At 55.3% G+C, this 27871-nt stretch overlaps 1 protein-coding gene across 3 annotated transcripts; it reads left to right on the top strand.

Annotated features, from left to right (window-relative positions):
- The first annotated feature begins 15 nt into the window (after positions 1-15).
- On the top strand, positions 16-27871 carry PPP2R2D (protein phosphatase 2 regulatory subunit Bdelta). Of its 3 annotated transcripts, XM_053923009.1 has the most exons (11): positions 16-164; positions 257-349; positions 12950-13047; positions 16454-16619; positions 17019-17131; positions 18212-18337; positions 19930-20107; positions 22021-22185; positions 23672-23841; positions 23912-24003; positions 27120-27871. In XM_053923009.1, the coding sequence occupies exons 1-11, from the start codon at positions 158-160 to the stop codon at positions 27400-27402; spliced, it is 1491 nt and encodes a 496-aa protein (XP_053778984.1). In that variant the 5' UTR covers positions 16-157; the 3' UTR covers positions 27403-27871. The 3 variants fall into 3 exon arrangements, with proteins under 3 accessions (XP_053778984.1, XP_053778985.1, XP_024411224.1); XM_053923010.1 differs by lacking the exon at positions 18212-18337; XM_024555456.3 differs by lacking the exons at positions 16-164; positions 257-349; positions 12950-13047; positions 16454-16619; positions 17019-17131 and adding an exon at positions 19762-19846 and having other exon boundaries at positions 18323-18337.

Raw genomic sequence — 27871 nt, 5'->3', positions numbered from 1 at the left:
TTTGAAAAGGGGAAAAAAAAATCCCTCCCCGGCGGCGGCGGCGGCGGCGGCGGCGGCGGCGGCGGCCGTAGCGGCCTGGCTGAAGTGCTGAGGCGGCAGCTGCGCGGGGCCGCCTGCTTCGTCCGCCGCCGCCTCGGCGCCCGCCGGCCGGCCGGCCATGGCAGGTGAGGGCCCGCGCGGGGGCGAGTGGCCGGGCCGAGGCGGGGGGCGCGGGCGGGTGGGACCGCGCGGCCTGACGCGCCTGGTGTGTCCGCAGGAGCCGGAGGCGGCGGCTGCCCCGCGGGCGGCAACGACTTGCAGTGGTGCTTCTCGCAGGTGAAGGGGGCCATCGACGAGGACGTGGCGGAAGGTAAGGCCGAGCTCTCCCTCATCCCTCCCCGCCCCTCAGCCCCCGGGGTCGCGGCCGTGGCCGCCGGGAGCGTGCGCGCCGAGGTCCGAGCCGCAGACCGCAACCGGGCGCGGGCCGTGCGCGGAGCCAAGGTCACGGCGCTGCTCGCCCTCGGTGTTCCCGCCGCAGGTGACTGCCGCCCGCCTCAGCGGCGCTGGAGCCCGGACGGGGCAGGCGGTGGGCGCGGTTTCTCCGTCTCCTTCCACTCCTGCTCCTTCTGCCGGGAACTTGGCGGTGTCTTCCGACCTCCGAGGGGGCCGGGCGCCAGGGCCTGGGGCTGCCCGTCGGGGACCAGCGGAGACGGTCCGTCCTCACCCGCAGCCCTGCTGCGCCTCGGCCCGGAGACCCCGGCCCCCCCCCGACGAAGGGGGCGCGGACCGTGAAGCGGGTAGGCTCCGCCCCAGGAGTCTCGGAAGACGTCGGCGGCTGCGGACCGGGGCCGGGCGGCCGCCTGGCTCCTCCTCGCTGGGCTGCTTGGCTCCCGGGCTTGCGGCGGGCGGGCAGCGGCCGCGGGGCCGCCCTGTGTGCAGGGCGCGCGCCCTTGGAAGGAACGCCGGCGGGGAACTCGGTTCACCAAGTGACCTGACGGGTGGTGGTCGCAGCCATGCGGTGCAACAGCCGCTTCCCGGAGAGCGGGGTCCGGGCTGGTCTGTGCGCCAGGCTCCGCGGCTCGGTTACCTCGCCGGCCGCTGCGGGGGCTGCTGCTGTGTCCGTCGTGGACCGCGGTCAGTTCCGAAGCGGGAGAGCGAGACCGCTGGCGCCCAGGGGCCGCTCCGCCGTGGGAGCGGGGGCCGGTCGGGCCCGCGGTGCCAGGGCGGTCACTCCTCCCTCGGGAGCGCGGCCCTGCGGAGGCCGTTCCCGTCCGTCTGCGCTTGTCTGGCCGCGGCTCCTGCCGAAGCGGTGCCGGGGACCCAGCCCGGAACTGGGCGCGACTCCCGGAGGGGGGGAGAGGGTTGCGGGCTGGGGCCTCCGAGTAGTTGTGTTCGAAGTGGGGGTCGCTTTGTGGAAACTGTCGGGGGCGGGCTTTTCGCGCGTGATGTGTGGGCGCCATCACACAGCACTACTCCCTTCCCTTGGAGGCCTTCCGTGGGGAGCGTCTGCGGTGCCGCCCGCCCGTGTCCGAGCCCTTCGCTCGTGTGTCCTCAGCAGAGCGGGAGCCTCTCAGCTGGAAGGCCCGGCGCCCCGAACCCCAGCCCAGCCCCTGCAGACGCCCCACCCAGGAGGTCACCGCACACGGTCCTTGCAGTGATGTTCCCGAGGTCACTCCAGGTCACCTGTGTCCGTCACCAAAATCCTCACACAACCTCGGAAGGCGGGGCCACCCACTGTTTTCCCGTCTCAGATGCACAAGCCCGGGCACCGGGGCCAGCAGCTTGGTCAGCAGCCACTGCCTGGCAGAGCCAGGGCCTGCAGCCCGGCCCCGGGGCCTGCACGCCGTGCTGCTGCCGTGGCCGTTGGCCCCCTACGCTGCAGCCGCGGGTGCGGCGGCCCGGCCCAGGCACAGCGCTGGCCCTCCGAAGCTCAGGCTCTCAGCCCCCGGAGCTGCGGGGCCTTGTGCTGAAAGCACATGAAATGGGAGCCTTTTCAAGGGCGCGCCTGTGCAGACTCTGTCAGAAGAGTAGCGGGGGCTGGGGGGTGGCCCGTGGAAAGGGTTTGAGGAAGGGACAGACGCACCTGCCGGTCAGACAGAAGACGGGCAACCTTGCCGCCCAGCGGCTTCTGGTGGCAGAGCTGCCTTCCTGCAGGGGGTTTGGGTCCCCGGCCTGTACAAGGGTGGGGGGCGGCTGGAGGAGGGCTTTGTATGAACCGCCCCTGGGTTCCGTGGCCTGTTATATGATAGAACTCGGTAACAGCTGGTTCCTTTCGTCTCAGAATTTGCAGTTTCAGTCTCTTCATTTTTTGTTTGATGACTTTGTTTTAATCAGTATTTTAATCCGCAGTCCGATCTAGCGCTCTAAATTAAACAGTCTTCTAGAGAAATAACGCTACAGGGAACCAAGGGTTGTCTGTTTCACTCGAGCGTCAGTCTGGGGCGCTGTGTGAGGAACCTGGCGGCCCGGGTGACGCGGGGGAGGGAGCGGCTGCGTTGGGGACGGCGACCGTCGAGATCGAGGGCACGCGGGCGCCAGCACTGGGGGGTTGCTGTGCTGCAGTGAGATCTGACTTCGGAGACGATGGCGTGTGGCGAGGGCGCTGCTTGGGCTCAGGGAGGTGAGCTGGCTGTGGAGGTGGAACTCCCAGGCGCAGTCGCTGTTTTTGGAGTAGGACGGTTGATTTTTTCCCTGCGTGTAGAAAACGGCACTCAGTACTTATCGTCGATTATGTTTCCTTAAGTCACAGTGGGACCCAGTGTCTGGTTATCTGAATTACTCCCGACCTGATGTCTACGTTCCCCTGCGGGGTTTCCGTTTGCTTAGCGCTCGCCCTGGTACTTCAGGAAAGCACGTCTGGGGCGCGCCATCAAGGAAGAAAGTGACCTGGTGACGCGCTCGCGGTTTGCTGTAGGGATTCCGGCAGCAGAGTCTGCCTGAGGAGTCAGCCACGTGGGGTTTCTCGGTGCGTTCAGCGTACTCACGGAGCCCAGGGTTGCTGTGATGTCTGGAATGAGGCCGCGTGTGCCGGAAGCTCAGCTGGTCTGCCGTGTGAACAGATGACGTTCACCAGGTTTGTGGTGGTGTCGAATCATACCTCCTGGTTTTAAAGATTTTCTTTGTTTCTAGAGAGGGGAAGGAGAAAGCGGGAGAGAAACATCAACCTGTGGTTGTCTCCCACACGCCCCCAACCGGGGGGCCTGGCCAGGACCAGGCATGTGCCCTGATCGGGATTTGAACCGGTGACCCTTTGGCCGGCGCTCAGTCCCCTGAGCCACACCAGCCAGGGCACCTCCGTGATATCAGAAGTCGATTGTTTCAGTGGAAAGTTCTGGGTTTGCTGTGTGTCTGCCAGTTACTCAGCCTGAAGGGCCATTCTGAACCTCAGCTTGCTGGTCTAGAAGGTGCGTCAGAAGATGTTTGCTAAGGTCAAACACTGCAGTGCTTCTGTGACCTGTAAGTTGTTGCAGATGTTGGGTACAGCTGTTCATTAATTCTCGTGTACTTGAAGGTGTTTTGTTGTAGCTACATGTAAGTGTAAAGAGAGCAGTTTTTTGTTTTTCCTGACCTCTTTCCAGTCTCTCCACTCATCCCAGATCCCTCCCCTTGTGCCTGACCTCCTTTCTTCCATTGTTTTTCAGTGATGATTCTCATCCCTTCAGTTTTGCTCATATTCCTTTGCTAGCATAGAATATTCTTTTTGCCTTGCGTGTCCTACCCACCCTTCTAAATCCATCTCAGAGTCCACTTTCCCAGTAGTCGCTGCTCAGCCACCCCAGCCCAGTACTCTGCTCTGCAGCCTGACCTCTCCCTTCACCTGCACACCAGCGTGTGCAGTAGGTGGCCGTGTGCCGCTTGCTGGTCCTCCGTTTTCTCAGGTGGGTCAGGCTTGTCTCTTTGACCTGGTGTGAATTGGGTTGTGGAAAGGCACTTGGTACAAATGCGTTTCGAACCTCTTACTAGCTCTGTGTTAACTTGCCAGGTTACTTACCTTGTGTTGGCTCCACTGTAGAACAGGTACTGTCCCTGTGAGCATTAACAGGGTTGATAGGAAGGTCCCAGGTAATGCAGGGAAGGCTCTGGCAAGCAGGCCGCACCTGGTAACTGTAATCCTGGCGTCTTAAACTTCCCTGTGTTTCTCCAGGGAGTAGGTTTCAGAGCATGAAGGGTGTGGGGGCCAGCTTCCAGCCGAGTTCCCCTTAGAAGGCCACAACAGTGTCCTGGAGGGCTGCAGGTGCTGGGTGTTGGCACAGAGAAACCCAGTTCCTGCCTCCCGAAGCCCTCTACTCAGACAGACTGACTCGCAGGTGGGCCACTGCACCATTCTGAGAGCAGGGCTGGTCAGCTGGTCGCAGAACGGGATAGAGGGGCCTGTACAGAGACTGCAGGTAGGGGGTTGGGTAGGGGGCACTGTGTGTAGAAGAGAGAGGAAGGGAAGGGAGAGAATGTGCTAGATGCAGGGGGCTGGAGTGGACATTGGAGAGAGCGTGGTGCATTCTGGGAAGCAAGAGTGCTTGGCGGGGTCCAGGGGTGCTGAGCGAAAGCCTTGACTACCATGCTGAGGACTTGGCCTTGTGCTGCAAAGTGATGACGAGAGTAAGCTGAAATTTTAAGCAGAGGAGTGACATCGACTGGACGTTTTTTAGGAGGGTCACTCTGGCCAGTGGTAGAATAAGAACGGAGGCAAAAATGCCAGTTACAACGTTGCCACAGTAATAAAGGCTGGGAGCTTGGGCCTACTGTAAAGCAGGGGTCTGCCACCTTGTTCGGAAAGGGCAAACAATGAGTGTCCTAGGCTTCGCGGACCACGCCGTCTCTGTTTCAACTACTGGGCTCAGTTCTGCGCTTGGAGTGGGAAAGCAGCCCAAGACCCCACTCAGGAGTGGTGCGGCGGTGTTTCAGCACCACCGTTCACAAAGTGGCGGCGTTGGGTGGGGCCCTGCGCTGCGGTGGCCAGCCCTGGGCCAGACCAGTGGTTCTCAGCCTTTGGTCCTGAAAGGACCCTCAAGCTTTTATGCACGTGGGTTATAGGTATCGATATTTCTTACGTTTGAAATCAAAACGGAACAATGGAAAGTGTGTATTTCACTTTAAATTAACCTATTACATGTTAGCACGTTAACATTTTTAATGACAGACAGCCAACCTGGTGCAGAGAGGGGATTGTTTTACACTTTGCAGACCCTGCACGTCCAGGGCCGAGTAGAAGACAGCTGGACCCTCAGGTGTGCTTCTGGTTCGGTCTGTTGCAATTGTCTCATTGAAATCCGTGAAGAAAATGTGGCCTCAAATTACATGTAGTCAGAAAAGGAAGGGGCGATGTAACGGCCGCCTTCTGTAGTCGATCCTGTTCTTTAACAGCAGAGCAGAACCAGGGATGGTGGTGTCCTCAAGTGTAGTTACACTTCAGAGCCTGAGACCGGCGTGGACTTTTTGTCTTGTTGCAGTAAAACCCACAGTTCTGTCGTGTACTCCGAGACTTGGTAACGTCACACCTGGGCCACTGGGAGATACTCGTTCTTGCACTGAATTGTTCAGATTGTGTAAACGCTGATCCACTTCACTGTGCAAGACCAGAGAAAAACCGCCTTTGTTAGTGTCACCGCCGACCTCATCAGAAAAGTCTTGCAGTGGGAAGCTGTCAAATTCATGGTAATGGGTAGTTCTCCAAAACTCTGGTTTTCTCTTGAAAGCTTGGATTTTGTAAGTCTGCACTGCCGCAGCTGGTCAGCTGCTGTCTTAGATAAAAGTGGCGTCACTGAAAAGGCGGCTAGTGGAGCTGGCAGCAGAGACGCCTGTGTGCGCTTTTCCTCGGGGCAGCCCTGCACCGCGATGCCTCAGACCGCTCTGTGCTCCATGCCCCTGTGCCAGCAGGAGTGGTGGGGACCGAGTGCGGCGCATCCGACTGTCTGCCAAGGACCATCCCAAGCGAAGCCGCACGTGCGCGGCGTGGGCCACACAGACTGCTGTGGCTGGTGCCGAGGTGCTGGCAGTGTGCACCACAGGGCTTCGCTCCTCCAGGCAGGTGAGCCCCAGTGAAGACGGCAAATGATGCGCAGGTCTTAGGGGAACTGGTTGACCTCATGGACCCCTAAGAGGTTCTCAGGCGCCCAAGGGCCCACGGAGCACACGCTGAGAATTGCCTGCGGGACGCTTGCTGTTAGCAGTGGCAGTAACAGAACAGGGCGGCTTTCGGGAAGGACTGTCCCCCTCATCTTTACTGGGTTTTACTGTTTTTATTTCAAAATGCAAATGCAGAGCATTCGTTAAAGAAAATCAAGTAATACAGATGCATAAAGAGTAAAAGTGAAGTGTCTCTTCATTCCGCTGCTGTCCTGGAGTCTTCCCCAGACGGACCTAATCTGAAGTGTGTGTGTTTATTTTTAGACCAATTCTTAAGCATTTATTTAATTTTATGTTAAAATCGAGTGAGTGTGTGAGCAGTAATTCTTTCATTCCTTACAAAACGTGAATCTTATATACATTGTTTTGCAACTTGCTGCTCTGTGTCTCTGGTCTGTACCTGGAGGCCTCCCAGCGACCCGGCATCCGAGGGGCTGTGCGCATACTCGAGCTCCTTCGGCTGTCACCACAGCCACTCGGCCCGCAAGTGCCGTGGTCGACCTCGTCTCACAGACCAGACGCTGAATCCCAGTCACACCACGGGTGCGTGCAAGCGTCCGGGTTCCAGTGCTGGTGTGGCAGGTCCAGGGCCCATGCTTAGACATTTCAGCCATGCTCCCTTCTTGCAAAGCTCTGTCTGATGCTTTCCATGGCTGCACAGTAGGTCATCATTCAAATCACCTCATTTATTTAACTGGCCCCCTCTTGTCAGTTCCCAGTTTTTGCTGTTACTACAGATGCTGCAGCAGGGTCTGGTCTTCCACCTGTGCCGTGCAGGTGTTCCTGTGGCCAGACTCCTAGGAGTGGACGCACTGCCAGAGGCCACTGCTGTCTACACTCTGATGCTGCGGAACTGCCCTCAGAGGCAGTGCCAACTGTCACCTTCCCCAGACCCTTCTCCCCACTCACACGGAGAACATCAGTCTTCAAAGTTGACCTACTTCAGTGGCACAATATCGGAATTTTCATCTCCTTCCTGGTTATGCCATTGAGATTCTTTTACTGACTCTATTTCTCTCGTGAATTCAACTTCGCTTTTTGAAAATCAAATTTTAAAAGCCATCTATATGTTATGAATATTACTCTCTTTGAATTTTTTGTTATTAACCTTGAATTTTCCTCCTTTTGCCCCCATTTCACACACTCTCCTACCCGGAATTCAATTAAGTCTACTATACATGTGGGGTTTTTTTTCCTTTAAGATTTTATTTATTTTTGGAGAAGGGAAGGGAAGGAAGGAAGAGGGTAAGAGAAACATCCATGTGTGGTTGCCTCTCGCGTGCCCCCTACTGGGGACCTGGCCCGCAACCTAGGCATGTGGCCTGACTGGGAATTGAACCACCAACCCTTTGGTTCGGAGTTTGGCACTCAGTCCACTGAGCCACACCAGCCAGGGCTATACATGTGTCTTTAAGAAGTGGACCTGTTTATTGGTGTCACTGCTGTTGAAGATTAAGAAGGAGCCGAGACCCCTGTTCCGGCCAGCAGTGACGTGGAAGGGGAGCGAGAGTGCGACAGGGAGAGTGGGTTGCAGGCGAGACTCTGTGGCAGAGTCAGGTATGAGTGTTGGGGTTAGGAGACCACGTGTTTTTAATCTGCTTTGTCTATATTGCTTTTAATCATTGCAGCTACTTTTGAAATTTTTACTCTCAATTTTTACTCCAGGAATAAACACATTCCTAGAAAGCTATAGTAAACAATCACATACTGGGGGTGAGTGATTGCTGTTGCTTCAAGTTTGATAAAACTGACTTGTTTACCACTTACTTGATAATCTTACCTAGTTTAGGATTTCTCTAACTTAAAAACACCCGTGAGCTTTTCCACATGTGTTTAAATACACTCGCCCGTGCTTATCTAGTGTGTCCCTCACACATGCTACTAAAAGGCGGCATTGAGGGAGGGGGACAGCAGCAGCCTTGGTCTGCCAGCGTGGTGGGCCACGTGGGAGGGTCACTTCCCAGTTAGAGAAGAGCCATTCCCTTCCAGTGCCGAGTTCTCTACTCGATGACCTCTTTATGCAGATGACGAAAATACTTGTCGCTCTCTTCTTGCTTGTGCGACCCTGAAACACCAAGGAGCGCTGTGTTTGCTGTCTGGAGGGAAGCCCAGAGGTGGCTTTGCCGAGGAGGAGCAGGAGGAGGAGCAGGGAGCGGTCGGGGACTGCGTGCACTCAGAGCTCCTCCCCATTCTCTGGTTTTGTGGCCCAGTCACAGAAGGACCCCTGGGCAGGAGCACTGCTCTGCAGCAGACGTGGTCCTGGTGCAAAGGCAGTTACCTAACTGATCGACTGCCCTTGTGATGGGCGCGGGAGTGGGGGGCCTTCCCTGGCCAGTGAACCCTGAGCTCTGGCCTGCAGGACAGAGGGTCAGCAGAGTCGGGGGCGTCGGGGGCTGTCCGGACCGAGGCTGACACACAGGAGGACAGTGGTCACAACTGTGTGTGCTGATGGCAGAGAGGTGGGGTTTCCACCCTCACTTCTGCCGTTGTCATCTTAGCACAATTTGCCACAAACTCTTTTTTCAGTAGCTGATTCTGTGTTTTGCTGATTTTATTCAGTCTAGTCATAATTTGTAGAAACTCAACTCGGGGAGGCTTTAGATTGCAGTGTCCGTGGCTCAGAGCCCTGCTTGCTCTGTCTCCTGCTCTGTCTCACAGGCGGTCTTCCACTTTTGTATCTGGGGGACGCCTGTAATTCACTTTCTGCCCATTCGTGTCTGGTCTCTCTTGCCTCTGATGATGTGCTTTAAAAACACATGGTTAGAAATGCAGTGTACACATATAATGCACTTACACTGACACACACTGATTGGTATCTGTAGGAAATTTGTCACTTTTTCTTTTGTGTGAACATGTCATGTCCCAGAGTGACATGTCATTGTAGACCACAGGAAGTGGAAACTACACGGTTCACCTGACATCCTCGTTGGACTTTCCATTCTTACAGAGTAATCTGAATGTATTAGTGAGCTCCTCTTACAGAATTTTTTTTACTAATGTCACCTTCCCACCTACACCTGTCCCTCCTCGAAAAAAGGGCGTTGAGAATTCTTAGAGGTCTTGCTTACGTCAGTACCACGTTGGCTGTGAGTATTGTTTATTACTGAGTTAAAGTGATGTTTTTCTAGAGCTGACGATCACCTAGCTTTTCACGCGCTGAGTCCCTGTATCTTTAGTGCTGTTTTTTCTTTCTTTTTTTTTTAATTTTATTTATTCATTTTTAGAGAGGGAGGGAGGGAGAAAGAGGGAGAGAAACATCAATGTGTGTTTGCGCTCAAGCAGCCCCTACAGGGGACCTGGCCCACAACTCAGGCATGTGCGCCAACTGGGAATGGAACCAGCGACTTTTTGATTCATAGGCCGGCAGGCATTCAATGCAGTGAGCCACACCAGCCAGGGCACGTGCTTTTTTCCTAAGCAGGTCTGACAGATTGTGTGACTGGTCCCACCCCAGGAGGTGACACCAGCCTGTTTCCCCCATGACCTCTTCTGGCCATGGTCCCCTCCAGCTGGGACTGCTGTCTCCAGGCTGACGACTCCTGTTTGGGGACTTTCCTCATCCTTGTCGGGAAGTCAGGTTCCCACTTCATTTCTCTTGGTTTACTCTCATTTGGACGCGTTGCATCTTCCATTGGTTTCCTGAGAAAGGGTTTTATGTTGCTGTTTTTGTTCTTCGTGTGTTTGAAAACATCTTTACTCCCCCTCAAGTTGATTAAAAACTTGGCTAGGTGTAGAATTGTGGGTAGAAAATTGTTTTTACCAGACCTTTGAGGGGCGTCGGCAGTCCACCATGTCCCTCCATCCTGTGCGGTGCCGCCTGACTCCTTTGTGTGGCACCTGGTTGTGCTCTCTGGGGGCTCGAGGATCTCCCTCTCGTCCTTGGCGCTCTGGGTGACAGAGTACGCCTGGGTCTGTTCCTCAGTCAGGCTGGGTCCCCGGGCTCCGTCAGTGTGGAACCCACGTGCTGCCACCCCGGAAACTCCTTGGTCCTTCGGTGGTTTCTCCTTTCTTTTCTCTTGTCTTTCTGGAGCTTGCTAGCTAGGTGATGGGCCCCCTGACCAGACCCTCTGATTAGCTTTTATTCCCATTGGCCATCTCTTTGTCTGTTTGCTGTACCCTTTGGAAGAGGTTTGAAGTTTTTAAATTCTCGTTGTCCTTTTGAATTTCAAAGAGCACGTCCTTGTTGCTTTTCCTGTCTCACAGCACACTGCTGGTCCTCCAGGGACCTGGCTGCAGGCACTGGCCTCCTGCCTGGGAGTCCCAAGGCAGGCCAGAGGGACACAGTGCCCGAGGCCTGCTCCTCTGCCAGACAGCCGGCTCCACAGACTGTGGCAGGGCGCACTGGGTTAATGCCAGGGTGTGCTTGGTAAGACTGCTACCTGGCATCTGGTCGGCACTCGGCCAGCACGGGGGCCATAAATTGTTTCTTTGACATTTTATTGCCACTTTCTCCCTCTTTCCTCCACGTTCCTTCTTTGCTTTGGATTTCCTCTTACACCTGAGCTGGTCCTGAGCTGTGGATTCAGGTTTCGGATGGAGCCGCTTTGGACCCACAGGCACTTTCTGTGTGCAGGTGGGCTTTTCAGCTGGAGGGCTACCCCGCGGCAGGTCATTTCTTTGAGGACTCCGTGGGTTTGACCCTTGATGGCTTCTCTCCCGGGCTTTATCATTTGGGAGGGAAACCCTGGGGATGGAGGAAAACAATTCACTTCTGGCAGTCAGCTTTTGGGACGCAAGAGCCGGAGTAGCTGTGTGTTCCCACCTGCCAGGATGGGGCAAGCCTGGGGGCCCAGCAGTTCTGCACAGACTTGGTCAGTCCCCGCTCCTCCGGCCCCACTCTTCCTTGTGGCCTTGTGGGCAGGGCCCCTTCGGTTTCCTGCTGCCGCCTCCGTGCGGGCGGGAGGGAAAGGAGATGAGCAGCGGTGCGCTCTCCACCACACCACCTGAGTCTGAGGCGGACGCACAGGGCTGCCTAGCACGCTCCGTGGCGTTGGAGGGCGCTGTGGGCAGTGGTGGCTGTGCTTCCGCCACGCGTGTCGCACAGCAGTGTGCCCCCCAGTGTGGGCTGCTTGCAGGTCGCCCAGCAGCCTCCCTCTGCAGGGCCACACAGATGGTGGCAGGGGGCGGCGTGCCGTGTGCCATTGTGCAGTGCGGTACTTCCAGGTGCCAGCTTGCTGCCCTCGGTCGCTGTGGGACTTCTGCTGTTAGCATCAGCTTGTTTTGTAAAGGAGTGTTTATCACATTCAATTCATGACGGTAATTTAAATTTTATTGGTTTTGTAATTTCATTAGTATTTAGTTTGCATATTTATTTTGATTTTAGAGCTCTTCTAAACTGTAGAAGATTTTTCTAATTTTAGGTTTATACGTATTACGCAGCTTAATGAAAATAACTCCTTATTCCTAATAGTCATGGGACTTTTTCTTTTAAAAGAGTTGGTCCGTTTTAATTAGGTTTGACAAGCACTGACAGCCGGGATGCCGTTAATTACATAATAGGGTGCATCCCCTGGGAAACCGACATGGATTTTGGCCCTTTTAGTCTAGTGCAGAATATGTCGGTTTCATTTAAGCAGAATAGGTTATCTTTAGTAATTTAGTTTAAAAACTGACACTTCTAACAAGAAGCCTGATCCTTTTCCCAAGTCTGTTTTTTTTGTGTGTGTTCTTTTTTTAAGAAAAAAATCCCAGGCAATAGAATTCAGTATGTTTTCAAAAGTTGGTGTACGGTGCCAGTGCCATAAGAAATCATTTTATAATTCTTTGATGAAAATGTGCATACCTTTAAGAATTGTATTATATTGTGACTACTTTGTGGGGGGCTCTTCAAGTAGTTTCAGCGTTGAGGTCTGTTTCTGATTCGTGCAGACATAGTGTGTGACAGACATTCAGCAACAGACTTCAGTGGGCCTGCGGCCCGGGGGGCCGTTCTCATTTGCTGATGGGCATGCCCTTTGAGCTGGTACTCCAGCAGCCAGCAGGGACCCTTTGAAGTGAACCAGGCCTTCCTCAGAGCAGCCAGAGAGATGACAGAGGTCTCAGCCCCTGGGGAGACCACACCCACACTGGGGTCATGGTTCCGTGGGCCCTAGGGTGGGCCCTCGGGCAGGAGCTCAGGGGAGCGGCGCTATTTCCTTGGTGGAGTGGGTGTGGCGTGGGTTGTTTTTTTTTTTTTGGTTCAGTGTCCATGCCACCATAAATTCAGATCCGGTCCCTCTCATTCAAGCATTAGACTTAGGACACCTAAGGACATGTTCAGCACTTGCTTTGTTCTCTGTGTCCCCTAGGGAGCTGTTTGTGTGATGATTGAATCAGAAGCCTCAGGTACCCACCCAACAGTGTCTCACTAGGTAGTGATGTTGTCTCTGTCAGCACGCTGACTTTACCAGACAGTGGGACAGACCTGTACTGTCTACGGGGCCCTTTTGTCAGAAGCCCCTGCATGGGAGTCACGGTGCGTCCGTTACTGTGCTATAAGTCAGGTCTGTTTTAAAGGTTAGTACGAGGCACGCATCGTGAACCAGGCAGCAGTCTCCTAGGACCGGTTTTTTCTTTGCAGTATTTAGTTTCTAAGTTTCTACCGTTTGTCCTTATGTGCAGACAACCCCAATCCTGGCACACAGGTCACGTGAGCAAAACCTGCAAATCCCTGTGTGCTCATTGGTTCTGGGCCCCAGAACCAGGAAGGGGCTGCGTGGTAATAACAAGTTTCCTGCGAGAATTTGACTTTGTCCAGGGAGAAAGTTTTTACGCGTTTATCTTTTGACTTTTTGTACTGATTTTTGATACTCACTTGGACGTCTCTCACAGCCATAACCTGGTTAATTGCTCTCTATTTCATTGGCAGCTGACATCATCTCAACTGTTGAATTTAATTCCTCTGGAGATCTTCTTGCGACAGGAGACAAGGGTGGCAGAGTTGTTATTTTTCAGCGGGAGCAAGAGGTCAGTAATTTATAACCCGCACCCCCAATGAAATGAGAGAACCTTCTCAGACTACCGACGAAGGAAGAGGCACAGTTCTTTTCTCCGTCTGCGATGTCACTTCAATGATACAGACTCTCTTTTCCAAAGTCATCTCCGGGTGATCTGTGCTCAGCTCAGTGCTGCTCAGCCACGGGGCCCCAGTTAGTGGCTTCAGCTTCAGAGAGGAGGAGAGCCCGTGTCCTGCCTCACGGTGCCATGAGGACCAGATCAAGGGGGGTGGGGGGCTGCTGCGTTTGTGTGTTCTCACCCTGTCATTCCTCAGAGGGCTCTCCGTGAACTCCCTTCGCCAGTGCAGGCCTGTGGTCCAGAGGTGTGGGGTGCTGCCCAGGATGCAGTAGGGGTGGGGGGCATCTAGCCTCTCTTCTTCCTCACCCCTTAAGGGCTGTGCTGTCAGTGCAGGAAGGGAAAGTGTCCTCAGAACCGGGCCTGCGAGGGGCCCACAGGTGAGTCTTGCTCGTGAGCACTCCTTGTAGGTCCTGTCCCTCCCTGGGGGGCCGGGGAGAGAAACCCTTATTTTCAGCTGTGTGCAGAGGGAGTGGGAACAGCCTGGCCTTGCCCACCCCTGCACCCCTGGGGGCTCCCCAGCAACTCTGAGAGCAGCAAGGTCACATCCCCACGCTGCTGCTGTGGCCGGGGCTAGGGCCCTCTCCCCAGAGTGTGTCTCGCTTTTCCATGACAGGCTCACGACTAGGCTCTCTTGCTCTTCCTGTGTGTTCCCTGGCAGATCAGTGGGCACTTCTCATCTCCAAATTCTAATCTCTCAATTTTCTTGGTAAAACTTTGGTATAGAGGCTCATGAGCCCTTGTTCTCTTCCAGGGAGGTCCGTGGGGCAGCACACGCCACCTGAGGGCCACCGAGGGGCGTCTGGGGCTGGCCCTGGCTCCCAACAGAAGGGACGAGTTGCTGGGGTAAATGGGGAGAGACTCACGGGGTACCAGCATCGCGTGGTTAAAATGTGTCCGTTGAGCTCCGGTTTTCATTATGGCCATGCAAATGTACAAAGATTTTAAATCCTGATTCTCTGATTTGGGGTGGTGAGAATTCTTTTGTGAATATTATAGACATACAGTCATTCATCTTTCTAAATCTTCACAGACAGTTCAGTAAGTTTACCGTTTAGCACTGTAATCCCACGGGTGGGTTACCACAGAGTGCAGCTGAAGAACTGCACGCTTGGCCCTTTTCAACGGAAGCACAGAGGGTGGCGGTGTTGGAATATCACCTTCAGCAGAAGAGTTGTGTGCCGGATTGCTCAGTCGGCTGTCTTAAATTTAAGAGTTCACGTGTAGATCCCGAAAGTTTGCCACTTTAATGATGTCCTTACAGAAAATGAATTTTTTCTTGTTTTTGTGGGTCATTGTTAAACCTCAAGAAAACTAGTTTCAAGTATGAGACAGTTGGCGATGAAACTCAAGCTTTTTATTGACAGTTATGTCGAGTGCTGCAGTTTTCAGAGCTCAAACTTCTGCTTTTGTGTCCGTAGACAGAGGTGCAGTTGGGGCAGCTGCAGCACCTCCAGGGTGAGACCGCACCAGCTCTCTGCCAGAGGCCGCCTCATGCAGGGTCTGGGCCCTTAGACTCCAGGGAGCGGGGGGCTTCTGCTGGGCCCAGGGAGGGAGGGTGCCAGGCCATCAGGGCACTGGGTGAGAAGGCCAGGCGCAGAGGACGGGGGCAGGAGGCAGAGTCAGTGGGTTTGAGCTTCTTTCCTTTGTAGTGGCAGAGCCCTGCCGCACGTGTGCGTCTGCGGTGAGGGGCTCGTGGACAGGGCTCTGCAGCCCAGCCCCTGAGCCCGGTGCTGCGGTGTGCATGCATCGGGACCCCCCCACTGCAGCCCCAGTGCTGTGGGAGAGTTCATCTGGGTACAGCGGGGGTCCGTGGGCCCCCGACAGCACGCTGCCTACCTCATCCCCTCCGCGGCTTACCCAGGCTCTGCTCAGTTCTGCTCAGAACCCAGTCCCCACAGAGCCCCTTCCTGTCACTGTTCCTAGCCTGGGCAGGAGGGCCACTCACCACTTCGGGCCCTGTGCTGGGAGGGAGTAGCCGGGAAGTGCTGGCAGCTTGGAGGTGGGCGCCTCATTCACTTGTTCATGTCCTGCTGTTTTTCTTAGCAGATTGATGTCCTAAGGCTCGGGACTGATTGATTCTATAGGTTTCCTTTCACCTCGTCAGTCCCATTGTCCTCGTCTGTGAGGTGGAGGCACCTGTTAGGGTCTGCATTTTTGTGGAGAGGTCGGGGTGGTGAAGAGGAAGCCGTGGACCAGAGGGCACTAACCTGACACAGCACGGGGTGGGAGTCGCAGGATAGAGATGGCCCGGCCCTGCTGCTCAAGGGCAGCTGGGAGGCAGACACAGCACGCGCAGAGTCGGGGCGCTGCAGGCGTTCGCATAGCCTGTGGAGGTGGTGGCCAGTGACACGGGGTCTAACTGCGAAACGCAGAGAGGCGTCTGTCCACGCACAGAGTGCACTTGGTCAGCTTTCCAGTGGCAGCCGCGTGCAATGTTACGTTGGTTTCCGGTACACAACGTACCGATTGGACATTTAGACACCTAAAAACAACACTACTTCACACACTCACTACAGAGCAAGGATTAACCAAATATTCATCTCCTTTATTTTTAATCATGAAACATTTAATATTTATAGAAAACACCATTGGCCATAAGTGAAGATTTCAGAGATGAATATAACTATGCATGTGAACCCACCACCCAGATTTTGTCTATAAAAGGGAAAGAAAACCCTGGCTGTGTGGATGAAGCTCCTGCTGTGCCCTCCCCATTTCCTCCTCCCACGTTACTGACAAACCAAGCTGGATGCTCTGCCTCCCAGAATTGGGTGATATTTTGGTGACAGCATGCATCTTCCCAAGCCCGGTTTTCTGCTTGCACTTCAGCAGATGGAGTTGTTAACGCACGCTAAAAATTGGCGTGAGAGGTCTTCTACGACGGGTCTCTGGGTGAGGGGCTTCCTGGGCCAGCTCATCTGTTGCAGCTGCTGAGTGGTGCTCGGGGGAATGGCCCACCCGTGAGCAGACCCCACCCCCGTCGGCGGAGCCTCGGGGCTTGCCAGCTCTTCCAGCTGTTGGCTGGGCCCATTCCTGCAAACGGTGGACTCGGCACAGTCATCTCTGTGGCCCCTGCCCTTGCAGCTGCTCCGGACCCCTGCCAGGCGACAGCAGAGGGCTGGGCGCCGTCTTTCCTGCTGCTGTACTTGCTCAGGAGCTTAGTTTTGAGTGTCCCAGGGTTTTTAACCCAGGATTTTAACTTAAAAATGTGTGTGGTCACTTGATGTTCGTGCTGGTAGTGCTGACATTTTTCCTGCGATGTGCTTGTTCATTAAAACAGCTTCATGTTCCCTTGCAGAACAAAAGCCGCCCTCATTCTAGAGGAGAATATAATGTTTACAGTACCTTTCAAAGTCATGAACCAGAGTTTGACTATTTGAAAAGTCTGGAAATTGAGGAAAAAATTAATAAAATTAGATGGTTACCACAGCAGAATGCTGCTCATTTTCTACTCTCTACAAACGGTAAGAGCTTTTGTTTTTAATGGCTGTTTGCTTTAGGATTTTAATTTTCTATGTGTAGGTTCTTTTTTATTTTAACCTGTTCCAGAAGTTGTTTCTGCTTTAAACTTTGGGGGGAGGATAATTATTCACTAGGAAGCAAGTGATAGTTTGAAAACCAGCATCTACAAACATACACACACTCTCCTGTAACTCTTACTCATAAAAGGGAAGGAAAGCCCTCACGTGTGGGGGAAGCACCCACCACACCCTCCCTGTGGTCAGCCGTGATGTCGCTGCTCCTACAGGAGACGAGGCTTCGGCCCGAATCAGAAACACAGAGCTTCTAGTAGAGTACCCAACCAAGAATGGGGCACGGTATGGTTTTTCTTCTGATACGGAGAATGAGGTTTTTATTTTCAGATAAAACTATTAAATTGTGGAAAATAAGTGAACGGGATAAAAGAGCAGAAGGTTATAACTTGAAAGACGAAGACGGACGACTCCGAGACCCCTTTAGAATTACAGCGCTGCGGGTATGCGTTCCGTTTTCTTTACACTATCGGCTCTTTCCGTAAAGCGATCGAGAGTGATGCCCGGCCGGCTGTGTCCTGCCTTCTGGGTTCAGAAAGTTAGATGTGACACTGCAGCCATCAGATATGCGCGTGTGTTGGCACAGGTCACACTCCATCTTCAGAAAACAGAGTGGCGCGGAAGGAAAAGGCTCCAACTGAGCCCCAGACAGGAGTCTTTCTAGATGCATCACCTCCCTTTGGCTGTGTAGGCTCAGAATCGCCCCTGGGAGGGGCGGCGAGCCAAGGAATTCAGAAAACCTCCCCAGGGGACGCAGCACAAGTTGCACATTGAAGGATGAGCTGCAGGCCACCCAGGCACACTCCCGGTGGTTGGAGTTGGGTCTCCTCTGAGTTAACTGAGGCAGGGCCTCGTGCTTCAGAGTCCTTGCCTGTCGGTCCATGAGCATCGTTACTTTTTTAAATTGTTGAATTCTCCGATCCCTTTGTGGTGTCCCTGGCCACAGTATGAAATAGCCATATTTCATCAATTCTGACACCTAGTTTTTTTCCACATTTGTAGCGTTGACAAAATTGAGTAAAACTTGGAATCTTAGTCTTGCAGTTGGCCTGGTGGTGCACACCATGGGCAGCACCATAAATGTGGCGAGGGAGGTGAACCACCTGCGTCTCAGGGAGACCCAGGGAGCGCCACTGTGGACAGGAAGAGCAGCCCCCACGCCACGCAGAGGGCCCCCGACACAGGGCTGCCGCTGTGTGTGGAGGCCTGCTCAGGCGTTCATCGGTGAGGGCTGGGTGGCGCCTATGCTCAGAATGGCAGCTGGGGCTGTGCCCACTCCCCACTACAGTGACGCTGGGCCAGGGTGTGTCTGTGTCACGCCAGCCTGCGGCGCTCCTGCACTGGGGTGCATGTGGGGTCCTCGGGTGGCAGGCGCACAGGACAGAGCCCCAGCCCTGCAGCAAAGGCAGGATCACGGTGTCAGGAGCCCCGGGGCAGGGTTGTGTGAACATAGCCAAGGAGGTGTGCGGGGTGGTGCTGTTGTTGTGAGACCTCTCAGGTCCATAGGGTCACCCTGTTCCCAGGGCGTGGAGACCAGAAAGCTGTGTGACGTGCTCAGATGGAGCTTGTGGAATCCCTATTGGAAGCAGGCGGTGGTCCCAAGGGTGACTTGTCGCCCCATGCTGCCACTCCCGCGTCCACGACTCATGGTAGGGTGGAGTCTGTGAGTGACGGGGACACCAGGCCACAGCTATCAAACATAGCCACTCCCATAAACTGCCCAGCGTGTTGGAGGGGAGCAGGGTGGGGCCCTACGGAGTGCACTTTCTCCTGCTCTAGCCTGTCCCCCGCGCTGCGACCCGCCCAAGCACTCTTGCACTCTCACAACCCCAGTTCCTTCTGACCACACCTGCTCACCCCACGTGCAGCCCACGTGCCTGTTTTGGAGGGCCCCACCTTGGTTTAATTCCAGGCTGCTTTTAGGTGTTTGGCTTGAAGAAAAGTGGTGGAATTGATGGCCCCGGGAAGCATGAGAGAAGGAGCTGCTCTTACTTATTGCAGGGTGAGGTCAGGTCACAGGCTACGTGACCACCCTGACTTACCTGGCTGTTCAGGCCTGCATTTGAGTTCCCGATCACCTCTCTAAAGGTTCAGAATGGACTCTGGGTTGTCTAAACTCAACTGCGTGAGAGTGAGGACGGTTGCTCTTCTTAAATTCCGTTTTCCTCTTAAGTTATTGTAGTGTCAGAAAAGGGGTTATCTGAGTGAGTATCCAGTTGCCCTGTGTTTTGATTAGACACGGATGTGTTGGAGGGTACTCCTGGCCTGTCCCAAACCTCGTGGGACTGACACCCTGTCCTCTAGAGGACACAGGTGTGCGGTCAGCACTTAACTGGATGAAACTGAGGGCAGTCTTTCTGTGCTCATTTCCCCAACAATTTTGCTCAGAGAAGATTAAATTGAGAGGTTTCATCCTGGTTTTTTTAGACATGCCCTTTTGGTTTCAAATTACAAAAAGAATATCATTAGTTTTTTATTTTATTTTAAAGTTCCTTTTCTGCTGGATGTCAGCGATGTTGGGTCTTTTTTTTGTCTCATGTGGACACCGTCACCCACAACTGTGTGCCCCTACCCCTAGGCAGTGACCCTTGCTCTCATCCTTGTGAGCCCTTCTCCCCGGTCCCACTTCGGTGTTGGGTGTCCTGTCCTCCGCAAAGCCCACCCTGACCTCCGCTACTCGTCCAGGGCACGGTGTCTGTGCCCTTTTTAAAAATCTTTTATTGAAGTAAATGCCTCTGCCACCTACATGAGCACCCCCATGAACACACCAGAGCAGCCAGTGCCAGGCTGAGGAAGGGCAGCCCCCGCCCCCGCTCCCAGGGTCCCTCTTGGGCTCCCCTCCAGCGCTGGACCCTCCACAGCTCACCCTGTGTGTGTTGGCCAGCAGGCCACCAATGGAGGCAAAAGTGGGGTACCAGCCCGCTCGCTGCCAGAAGAGCAGATGGGAGGGTCCATCTGACCTTCAGGCAGCTCATGGCCACAGGGACAGGTAGGACAGTGAAGCTACATCATTAGGCATCAGAGCCCCGGAGGCAGCTTGTTTAGGTGCCAATTTAATCTTCTCTTCCACAAGAAAGTGGCAGCCTTGGTGTAATGGCAGCCAGGAGGAGCAGCTTCGGCATTACCTGTATAGAACTGTCACTTACCTGTGAACGGAGGTATGTCCCTGTTGTTACCTACTATGTTCTGATTACATGCTGCTGTGATCTTGTTTTGAATTCCTGTTTCCTTCCATTTTTAGGTCCCAATATTGAAGCCCATGGACCTCATGGTAGAAGCAAGTCCACGACGAATCTTTGCAAATGCTCACACGTACCATATCAATTCTATTTCCGTAAACAGTGACCACGAAACGTATCTCTCTGCAGACGACCTGAGGATTAATCTGTGGCACTTGGAGATCACAGACAGAAGCTTCAGTATCCTTCGCCCCACCTGTCTCCCCTTCCTGGGCTTGTCCTCTGACGGGGAGCTCTCAGCACTGACCCCTGCTGGCTGCCTCGAGCCTGGCATGGGTGTCCCTAAAAATGCAGCTGTCTTGTGCGTGGGCATTTCTCTCTGATGGGCAGAGCCGAAGCCCATCACATTCCTGGTTGAATAGGAGGCGGTTTTAAGTGGCACACACAGGAAAGGTCAGAGTTGCCTTTCTCTTTTTTTATTTTTATTTTTTTTTATTTTGGCTAAATTTGCTAATAGAAAATATTGGCTTTGGTTAGAATGACATTTAATTACCCAACCCAAGACCGATCATGGGCAAATTCTATTTTAGAAGACACACTATTTAAGGAATAATCAGAAATTCATCTTTTAAGTGGTATATGCTATTTATTTTTAGGGTGAAAATCTAAATATTACTGGCTAGTTACACATTTTAAAAGTTACTGATTTCTCCAGGAAACGAGGGGCCTGTGTAACGTACATGTCAAGTAGCATCAGTCAAATTCTGCACACTTGGAGCACTCTCCACCTGCCAGCGTCCTCTCGACCGCTGGTCTGCCGCGGCTCAGGTTTGGCATGTGCGTGTCCGGTCTGTTACTCACGAGAACCTCGTGAGAGGAAGTGGATGTGACTTCCAGTCCTAGCGCTCCGCACAGAACGTTCGTCAACGGTTGTCCTTTACTTGACTCGGTGCTGGATCGGTGCCGCGGTTCCGGCGGAGAAGGTCGCAGCTGCGGCCTCTATGGCGCTGCAGTCGGGGAGGCCCTGCCCCTCCCGCCTCCAGCGTAGCGTGGCCTGTCCCACTGCCGTCCTCTCCCTTCTCCAACGTGACAGAACTTCCCAAATAAGGATTCCCATGTTTACGCCCATGCCCCTACATTCTCCTTATTCCCCCTTAAACCCGCCAATTCTTAGTCACTCTTTCCTCTGAGTACAACTGGAATATTACAGAGGAAAGAGGACTCTGCAGCTCAGTCTGGCCCATGGTGAGGCATCTCACCTTTTAAAGACACCAGCTTGTCCTCGACACAGTGACAGTGACACTCCCAGCGCCAGGGTGGAGGGGGAGGCCCAAGTCCAGCTCCGTGGCCTCCAGCCTCTGGTCTTTGGGAGCCTCTGTCTCCTCTGCAGAGGTGAGGCCCAGGACAGGCCTCTTGGGTCGCCGAAAGCGAGGAGACGGCAGGCGCACGGCTCCCAGCCCGGTGCCCAGTGCGGAGCAGCGCCCCCGCCACGCAGCTCGTTTGGTCTTGACCTGTTACGGCCGTCTTCCCACGGGAGCAGGCGAGCAGATCTGTAACGGCGCGAGTCACTCTGCACGGGTCCCCTCACTTCACGTGCTGCTCTTTGGAGCCGTGGGTTCCCACTAAGTTAATATCCGTTTTTGTGAGTATTTTTTTACTGCCCATTGTCCTTTTTTCTCCCGTTGGAAACTCATCGTCTTACTTGGTGGGCTGTGAGAACTCTAATACGTAAAGGACTTATTTATGCAGTCGTGCCTTCCGTTGCTTCTTAAAAATGGCTGTCCCGCGACCTGTTCAAATGCCTCCCCTGCGACAGAGCGTGGAACACAGGTGTGCACTCACTGTGTCTGTGAGCACTTCTAAAGCACCTTCGATCTGCTCACAGCAGAGATGGGGCAGCAGGGTCTTTTGGAACTCAGGTGGTCGTGTGTGGTTACTTGGGGGCAGAGTGTGGCACTTTTGCGCAGGGGGGTGCCTGCCTGCGCTTCTCACTGACGTCACTAGATCTGTGTGGTCTGTGTGGAGGCTCCGCAGCGTCCGCAGTGGCAGCAGGAGAGGAGCCCTGGGGAGTGAGAGAGAGAGAGAGTGACCAAGGCCTCCGTGTGGGCCCTCCCACCAGAGTCGCCCGGCTCCCGCCTTAACCGCGCGCGCAGACATCGTGGACATCAAGCCCGCGAACATGGAGGAGCTGACGGAGGTGATCACGGCGGCGGAGCTGCACCCGCACCAGTGCAACGTGTTTGTGTACAGCAGCAGCAAGGGGACCGTCCGCCTGTGCGACATGCGCTCCTCGGCCCTGTGCGACCGGCACTCCAAATGTAAGTGCCCGCCCGCTGCCGGCCGCTCGCCCACGTCCTGTGTCCATGCCCTGGGGAGCGCACAAAGCCTGCGGGTTCTGCTGTCCGGCTCACACACCCAGGCGCGCGTGCGGCCACCTCGGTCCCGTGGGTTGTGGGCTGTTGCCCAGAGGTGAGGGGCCGCCGTAGGTCTGCTCCGCCCGGGCTCGGGCTGGCCCCGCCTCCGTGCACTGGGGCGCACTCGCCCCGGGGCCCTTCTCCGCCAGCGGCCAGGCCTCAGGCAGGGGTGGCGCTTTAGGCCCGCACCTTGGATCTCCTTCTAGGTGAGGGAAGTCGTGGTTTCGTTTTATTTTTACTCATAATAGGCTCGACTTTGTAGAAATCGGTGTGTCTCGGGGGGACGTGACGTATGGTGTGGAGACGGGGGGCAGCCCTGCTTGAGCCAGTGCCTGGAGCGCCCCCTGGTGAGCATGGCGGCAGCAGCACGAGGGCCAGTGTCCACGTGCTCGGCCCCCGCCCTGCGCTCCGACGCTGAGGCGGCGTGTGTGGAAGGGCTGTGTGCTCCCCGCAGAGTTCCTGCAGGGGAGTCTGCGTCCTGGAGCACCCGGCCTCTGTCTCCACGGCCACACTCCTGAGTGGGCAGCTTCAGTGAGCGGTCTTGTTAGCAACCTTCTGAATAAGTGCTTGGTATTGCCACCAGCTTGCTTAAAATTGGCTTCACGTGCAGAGGCAACAGACGTACAGGCTCCTTTTTTTTTAAAACAGCTGAAAATGAAAGGCCGGGTGAACCTCCTTGCCCCAGGCTGATGGAGCTGCAGGCATGGCGGTGCCCAGGGCTCAGGGGCGGGGTGCGGCTGCCACCATGGTGCGGGTGGAGGCTGCAGACTGACTGCTGAGAGAGAACCGGGAGGCGGACAGGTCAGCCAAGGAACAAGCGGCTCTCCCTGAAAGTAGTGGTCCCGCCTCGTCAGAGTAGACCCTGCCCCTTGAATGGTGAAAACACACCTCGTAGCAGGTGGGCTGTGCCCAGGTGGAGGTCACGGTCACTTAGCAGGAGGTGGGGCATGTTCTCAGCGGCCCTGCATCAGCGCCTGCATTTGGCAGGATGCCACTTCTGTCTTCTGACAACAGGGTCAGGGCGAGGCTGAACCTGTTTGCCAGGGTCTGGTGCCACAAGGGCACGCGGGCGTCTGTGCGGGGACGGCCTCCCGTCAGCACAGGGTCCTTAGCTAGGCTCCACACCAGTGTGTCCCAGGAGCTTTTCCAGGTGACAGCGGAGGCTTCGCCCACGGATGCACTGCTCCGAGTCCCGGTGGGACGGGGCCCGTGCTCCTGATACTGGCCCTGGTCGCTGGCTGGCAGTGGAGAGTCCTGTCCGAACGTCGTCAGCACAGCGGTCGAAGACCAGGAGCGTGCAGACACTGGGAGCAGGAGCAGGCCCCGTCCTGCGTCAGCGTGGTTGGTTGTCCATTTTCTAAACAGAAGCCGAAAACATTGTGTCTTACAGTTTTTGAAGAACCCGAAGATCCGAGCAGTCGGTCTTTCTTCTCAGAAATCATTTCCTCCATCTCCGACGTGAAGTTCAGCCACAGTGGTCGGTACATGATGACCCGAGACTACCTGTCGGTGAAGGTCTGGGACCTCAACATGGAGAGCCGGCCCATCGAGACCCACCAGGTGAGGCGCTGCGCAGGGACACGCCACCCTCACGCCTGGCGCTTCCTAACCGCCCTGTGGTCTTGTTCAGGTCCACGAGTACCTTCGAAGCAAGCTGTGCTCTCTGTACGAGAACGACTGCATCTTCGACAAGTTTGAATGCTGCTGGAACGGCCCAGACAGGTGAGCCTGCGTTGGGACTGCCCGCCACCCAGGCTCATCTCCCTCGGGTCCCCTCGGACCTGACACGCCGCTTCCAGAGACGGGGCCGGGAGAGCTGCGTGGGGGGCACCGGTGGGCGTGGCTTTCCAGGACGTTTGTGGGGGGACAGTCTCTGGGAGAGAACGGGACACCTGAGCGATTATCTCCTTGGTCATCACTCCTGCAGGGTTAGACAGCGAACGCAGCACTAGGCTCACGTTGGAGGCTCTCTAACACTCAGTGAATGGCGATTTCTTATTTCCTGCTCTCCCCCAGACGAGCGGAGAGGAGGGAGGTGGGGAGGTCCCTTCCCAGTAAGTGTGTGGGTGGCTGCAGCTCAGCGTGCCTTTTCTGGTGGGGGCTCAGCCGCACTGGGATGGAGAGCAGCGGAAGCCAGGGTGGCGTCCCAAGTCAACTGGTAACGGGACAGCCCTGGCGCCTCAGCCTCAGCGGTCTGTTTGGCCCGCCCTTCAAAGACGACGGCCCTGCCAAGTCACGTCCTCAGCGTCATGCGGACACTTCTGTTCCAGGCGACGGCAGGCTGTGACCCTGCATCACCTTTAGTAGAGCTGTGTGTCACGGAGCGCTCCTGGAAGAAAGGGACTGGCGGATGTGCTGCAAAGACCTTAGGCACAAACACCAGAAACGCTTTGTTGACACTTCCCACCTCTTCACACTCAGCCTCAGCCGAGCTCATGGAGGGAGCCCTCACGGTGGCTGGGCTTGCACAGTCCTCCCAGTGCTCCCAGTGCCTCTGCTCACACAGTCCTGGAGCAGGACAGCCAGCCACGGGCTCACGAAGGCCAGGCATTTGGGACCCCCGTGGGTCACAGAGAAGCTCTGTCTGCATTCAGTTGGGGTTGCAGAGGAATCCGTCTGAGGCCTTGGATTGGGGTGGATAATAATCCTGAGACTTGGGGCCATGAGCCTGCCCTCCGTCACAGCGACGTGGAGTCTGGCTGTGCATCTGTCCTGAGGGTGAGGTGTGCTGGGCATCTGCAGGAGCAACCCAGCCTCAGGTCGGGGCTCGTACCCTGCCTACAAACCGCCACGCTTCCCCTTAATGTTTGATGGGCGGTGGCTGAGGACGTGAGACGTGAGGACGTGGCTTCGCTCCACGTGGTTCCCCAGCCCCACAGGAGTGACAAGGGGCCTGGGCAGGTGCCACCGTGCTGTCAGTGGGCTGTGTCACAGCACACACGCAGCTTCCCTAGCATGTGGTAAGCAAGCCTGCGTTTGGACCCCTGCAGACACAGTCCTGGCAAGTGGACCAGGTAAACAGCACCCGAGAGCCACGCTGGCAAAGCCTGCAGGGGCATGTGGCATCCATGGCAGAGGGCCTCTGTGGGCACACCCAGGGTTCAGGGCTCCCAAGCTTCAGGCGGTGCACGCGAGCTCTCAGGCAGGAGCGACTGCGCCTCCGCACGCAAGTACGTCGGCAGCGACCACAGGACCTCCCCTCTGAGAACTCAGGCCCTGAAATCAGGCAGTACAGAATAGGCAGTAAATGCCAGAAACCTTCCAGGTTGAAGGAAGGAACTGAACCTGGACAGGGCACCACAAGGCCAACACGGCCTATGAGAGAGGAGCAGCAGTCTCGGCAGAGCTCGTAGAAATCACCGAGCTTGTAGCTGAAAGTCGCTGTAGAGAGTAAACCACACAGACCCCACGATGTCTCAGGGAGACACTGAGGGCAGGCAGCAGCCTGCACAGGTGCCTGGGTTGGATGCCTGTGTGGCGTCAGGGTCTCAGGACACGTAACTCTTCGGGCACGGACAAGCACGGGGCGGGGCACCTCGACTTCGAGTGGCTGTGCCACAGGGGACGCAGTGGTGTTTGACTGTCAGCAGTGCCTGGTGGGTACACGGATACTCTTACATTCTTTTTCTCTTTTGGTACCTCTGAATTAATACAGTATCCATTTAAATCACCTGTTCCAAGGAACTTTCAAAAGCTTTCCAGTAATGTTTACTTGTTCTTTCGTTCTCGAAAGTACTACTCTGCCTTTTTGCCTGGAAGTTTCTGTTGGGGGGCGGGCTGAAGTGCAGGGGGTCCCTGCCCTGTGCCCACCTGGGCCAGGCTGCTGGGAGTCCACTTACGCCCACATCTGGAAGCGTTCCCACAGTCAAAAGAAGCCCGGCTAGCCAGGAGCGATTTTCCTCCTGAGCGGATGTTTTTCTCTGGTGTGTAGTTTAAATGAGGTCAATCAGACATGAACATTGTTGCCCACAGCCCAGACCAGCCTAGAGCCGAGTAAGTGAAACCCCAGGCTTCCCTCTCACGGCACTTTGACGGTCAGAGACAGGACGCCAGCTGGGAGGAATGGCCCAGGCTGTGGGCTTCTGTGCCGGGAGAAACCGGACATTGTTGTCTGTATGTCCTTGCAGAGCTGGACTCGTTCTAAAGCCTGGGCTCAGGTCGCAGCAGCGTTTGCTGTCACTTAGTACCCTGCTCCCCTTGCTCTGGAAGGAGACTGGGGGTTCTCCAGTACAGTCGGAACCTATCGTGATGAGGTGTGAGTCGCTGAACGCCGTTAGAATCAGTCCCGAGGAATCGGCACTGCATCACGGGTGGTCGCTGTGGGACGAGGCTCTCCAGGGGCTTCTCTGGCCTTGTTTACTTGTTGCCTCGTGTGAAAACACGTTCTGAAGTTAACAAGCTTCTGCATACGCTCCTTGATCACCTGTAAATGAGGCTACAGTGACCAGTCAGACTGATGTCTGTTGAATGTGAACATGGATGTCAACTGAGTCACTGATGCAAGACAGAGGTTCGGGCTTGAAAACAAATTAACCTGCTGTTCACGACCAGGACAGATGCTATGTAGAGGGCTGTTTGGAGGGGGCGGGGCAGTTACCTTTTTCAAAAATACGTTAGTTAAAAAGTGTGAACCCATTACTTTCTTATTCTGTAATACTTGTTTTTACTGACACGACTGTGAACATACGAAGTTCAGTAAGACAGTCTCCGTGCGCTTCTCTCCTGACCACAGTTACTGTCACATGTCCCCTCTAGGACTTGTTCTGTGATGCAGCACAGGGCTGGGGCGCGGCGCCGAGTGCCTGCTGGCTCACGTGCTTCTCTCTCTGTTTGAACAGTGCGATTATGACGGGGTCCTACAACAACTTCTTCAGGATGTTTGACAGAAACACGCGGAGGGACGTGACCCTGGAAGCTTCCAGAGAGAACAGCAAGCCTCGTGCCAGCCTGAAGCCTCGGAGGGTGTGTCCAGGAGGTGGGAAGAGGAGGAAGGACGAGGTCAGTGTGGACAGCTTGGACTTTAGCAAGAAAGTTCTGCACGCAGCCTGGCACCCCGCCGACAGCATCATCGCCGTGGCCGCTACCAACAACCTGTACATATTTCAGGACAAGGTCAACTAGGAAGCGCATGGGCTGTGTCTCGTCCTGCGTGGCTGAGCCGGCAGTTTCTGCTGGGGGAGAGGCGTCCTTCCTGTCTGCAGAGCGCAGGGGTGCACGCTGTTCCCTGTCTGGACAGGAGCCACACTGAGGGGGGACCACGGGAGTCGCTGCACAGGTGGAGCGCCCACTTGGGGCAGACTGGTGGACAGAGCTCACTAAGGCCATTACCCACAATAAATGTATTTATTAAAACCTGAGCCGTCCTTTCCAGTTTATAGACCAAAACACGACACCCAACAGGACACTTGTCCCACGTCTCGTCCCTCTGCCGGCTGGCGGGACCCTCAGGTGCAGCTGTGCCCACCATCTGGGGCCACTGGCCGAGCAGGCTCAGGCAGCTTGACCCCCACACACCTGTACCTTCCAGCACACCTTCTGGTGTAACCACCTAATAAAGGCCACGCACTATCCAAAGCGTTTTTAATCCGAA

Source organism: Desmodus rotundus, chromosome 4 (assembly GCF_022682495.2).
Source record: "Desmodus rotundus isolate HL8 chromosome 4, HLdesRot8A.1, whole genome shotgun sequence".
In the NCBI taxonomy this organism is placed as follows: Eukaryota; Metazoa; Chordata; class Mammalia; order Chiroptera; family Phyllostomidae; genus Desmodus; species Desmodus rotundus.
The sequence above is the reverse complement of the archived record's forward strand: the minus strand, read 5'-3'. Positions and strand labels throughout refer to the sequence as shown.

Coding starts and splice junctions, on each gene's coding strand:
- PPP2R2D (XM_053923009.1), top strand. Junction 350..12,949: donor CGACGAGGACGTGGCGGAAG/GTAAGGCCGAGC, acceptor TTTCATTGGCAG/CTGACATCATCTCAACTGTT. Junction 20,108..22,020: donor GATCACAGACAGAAGCTTCA/GTATCCTTCGCC, acceptor CCGCGCGCGCAG/ACATCGTGGACATCAAGCCC.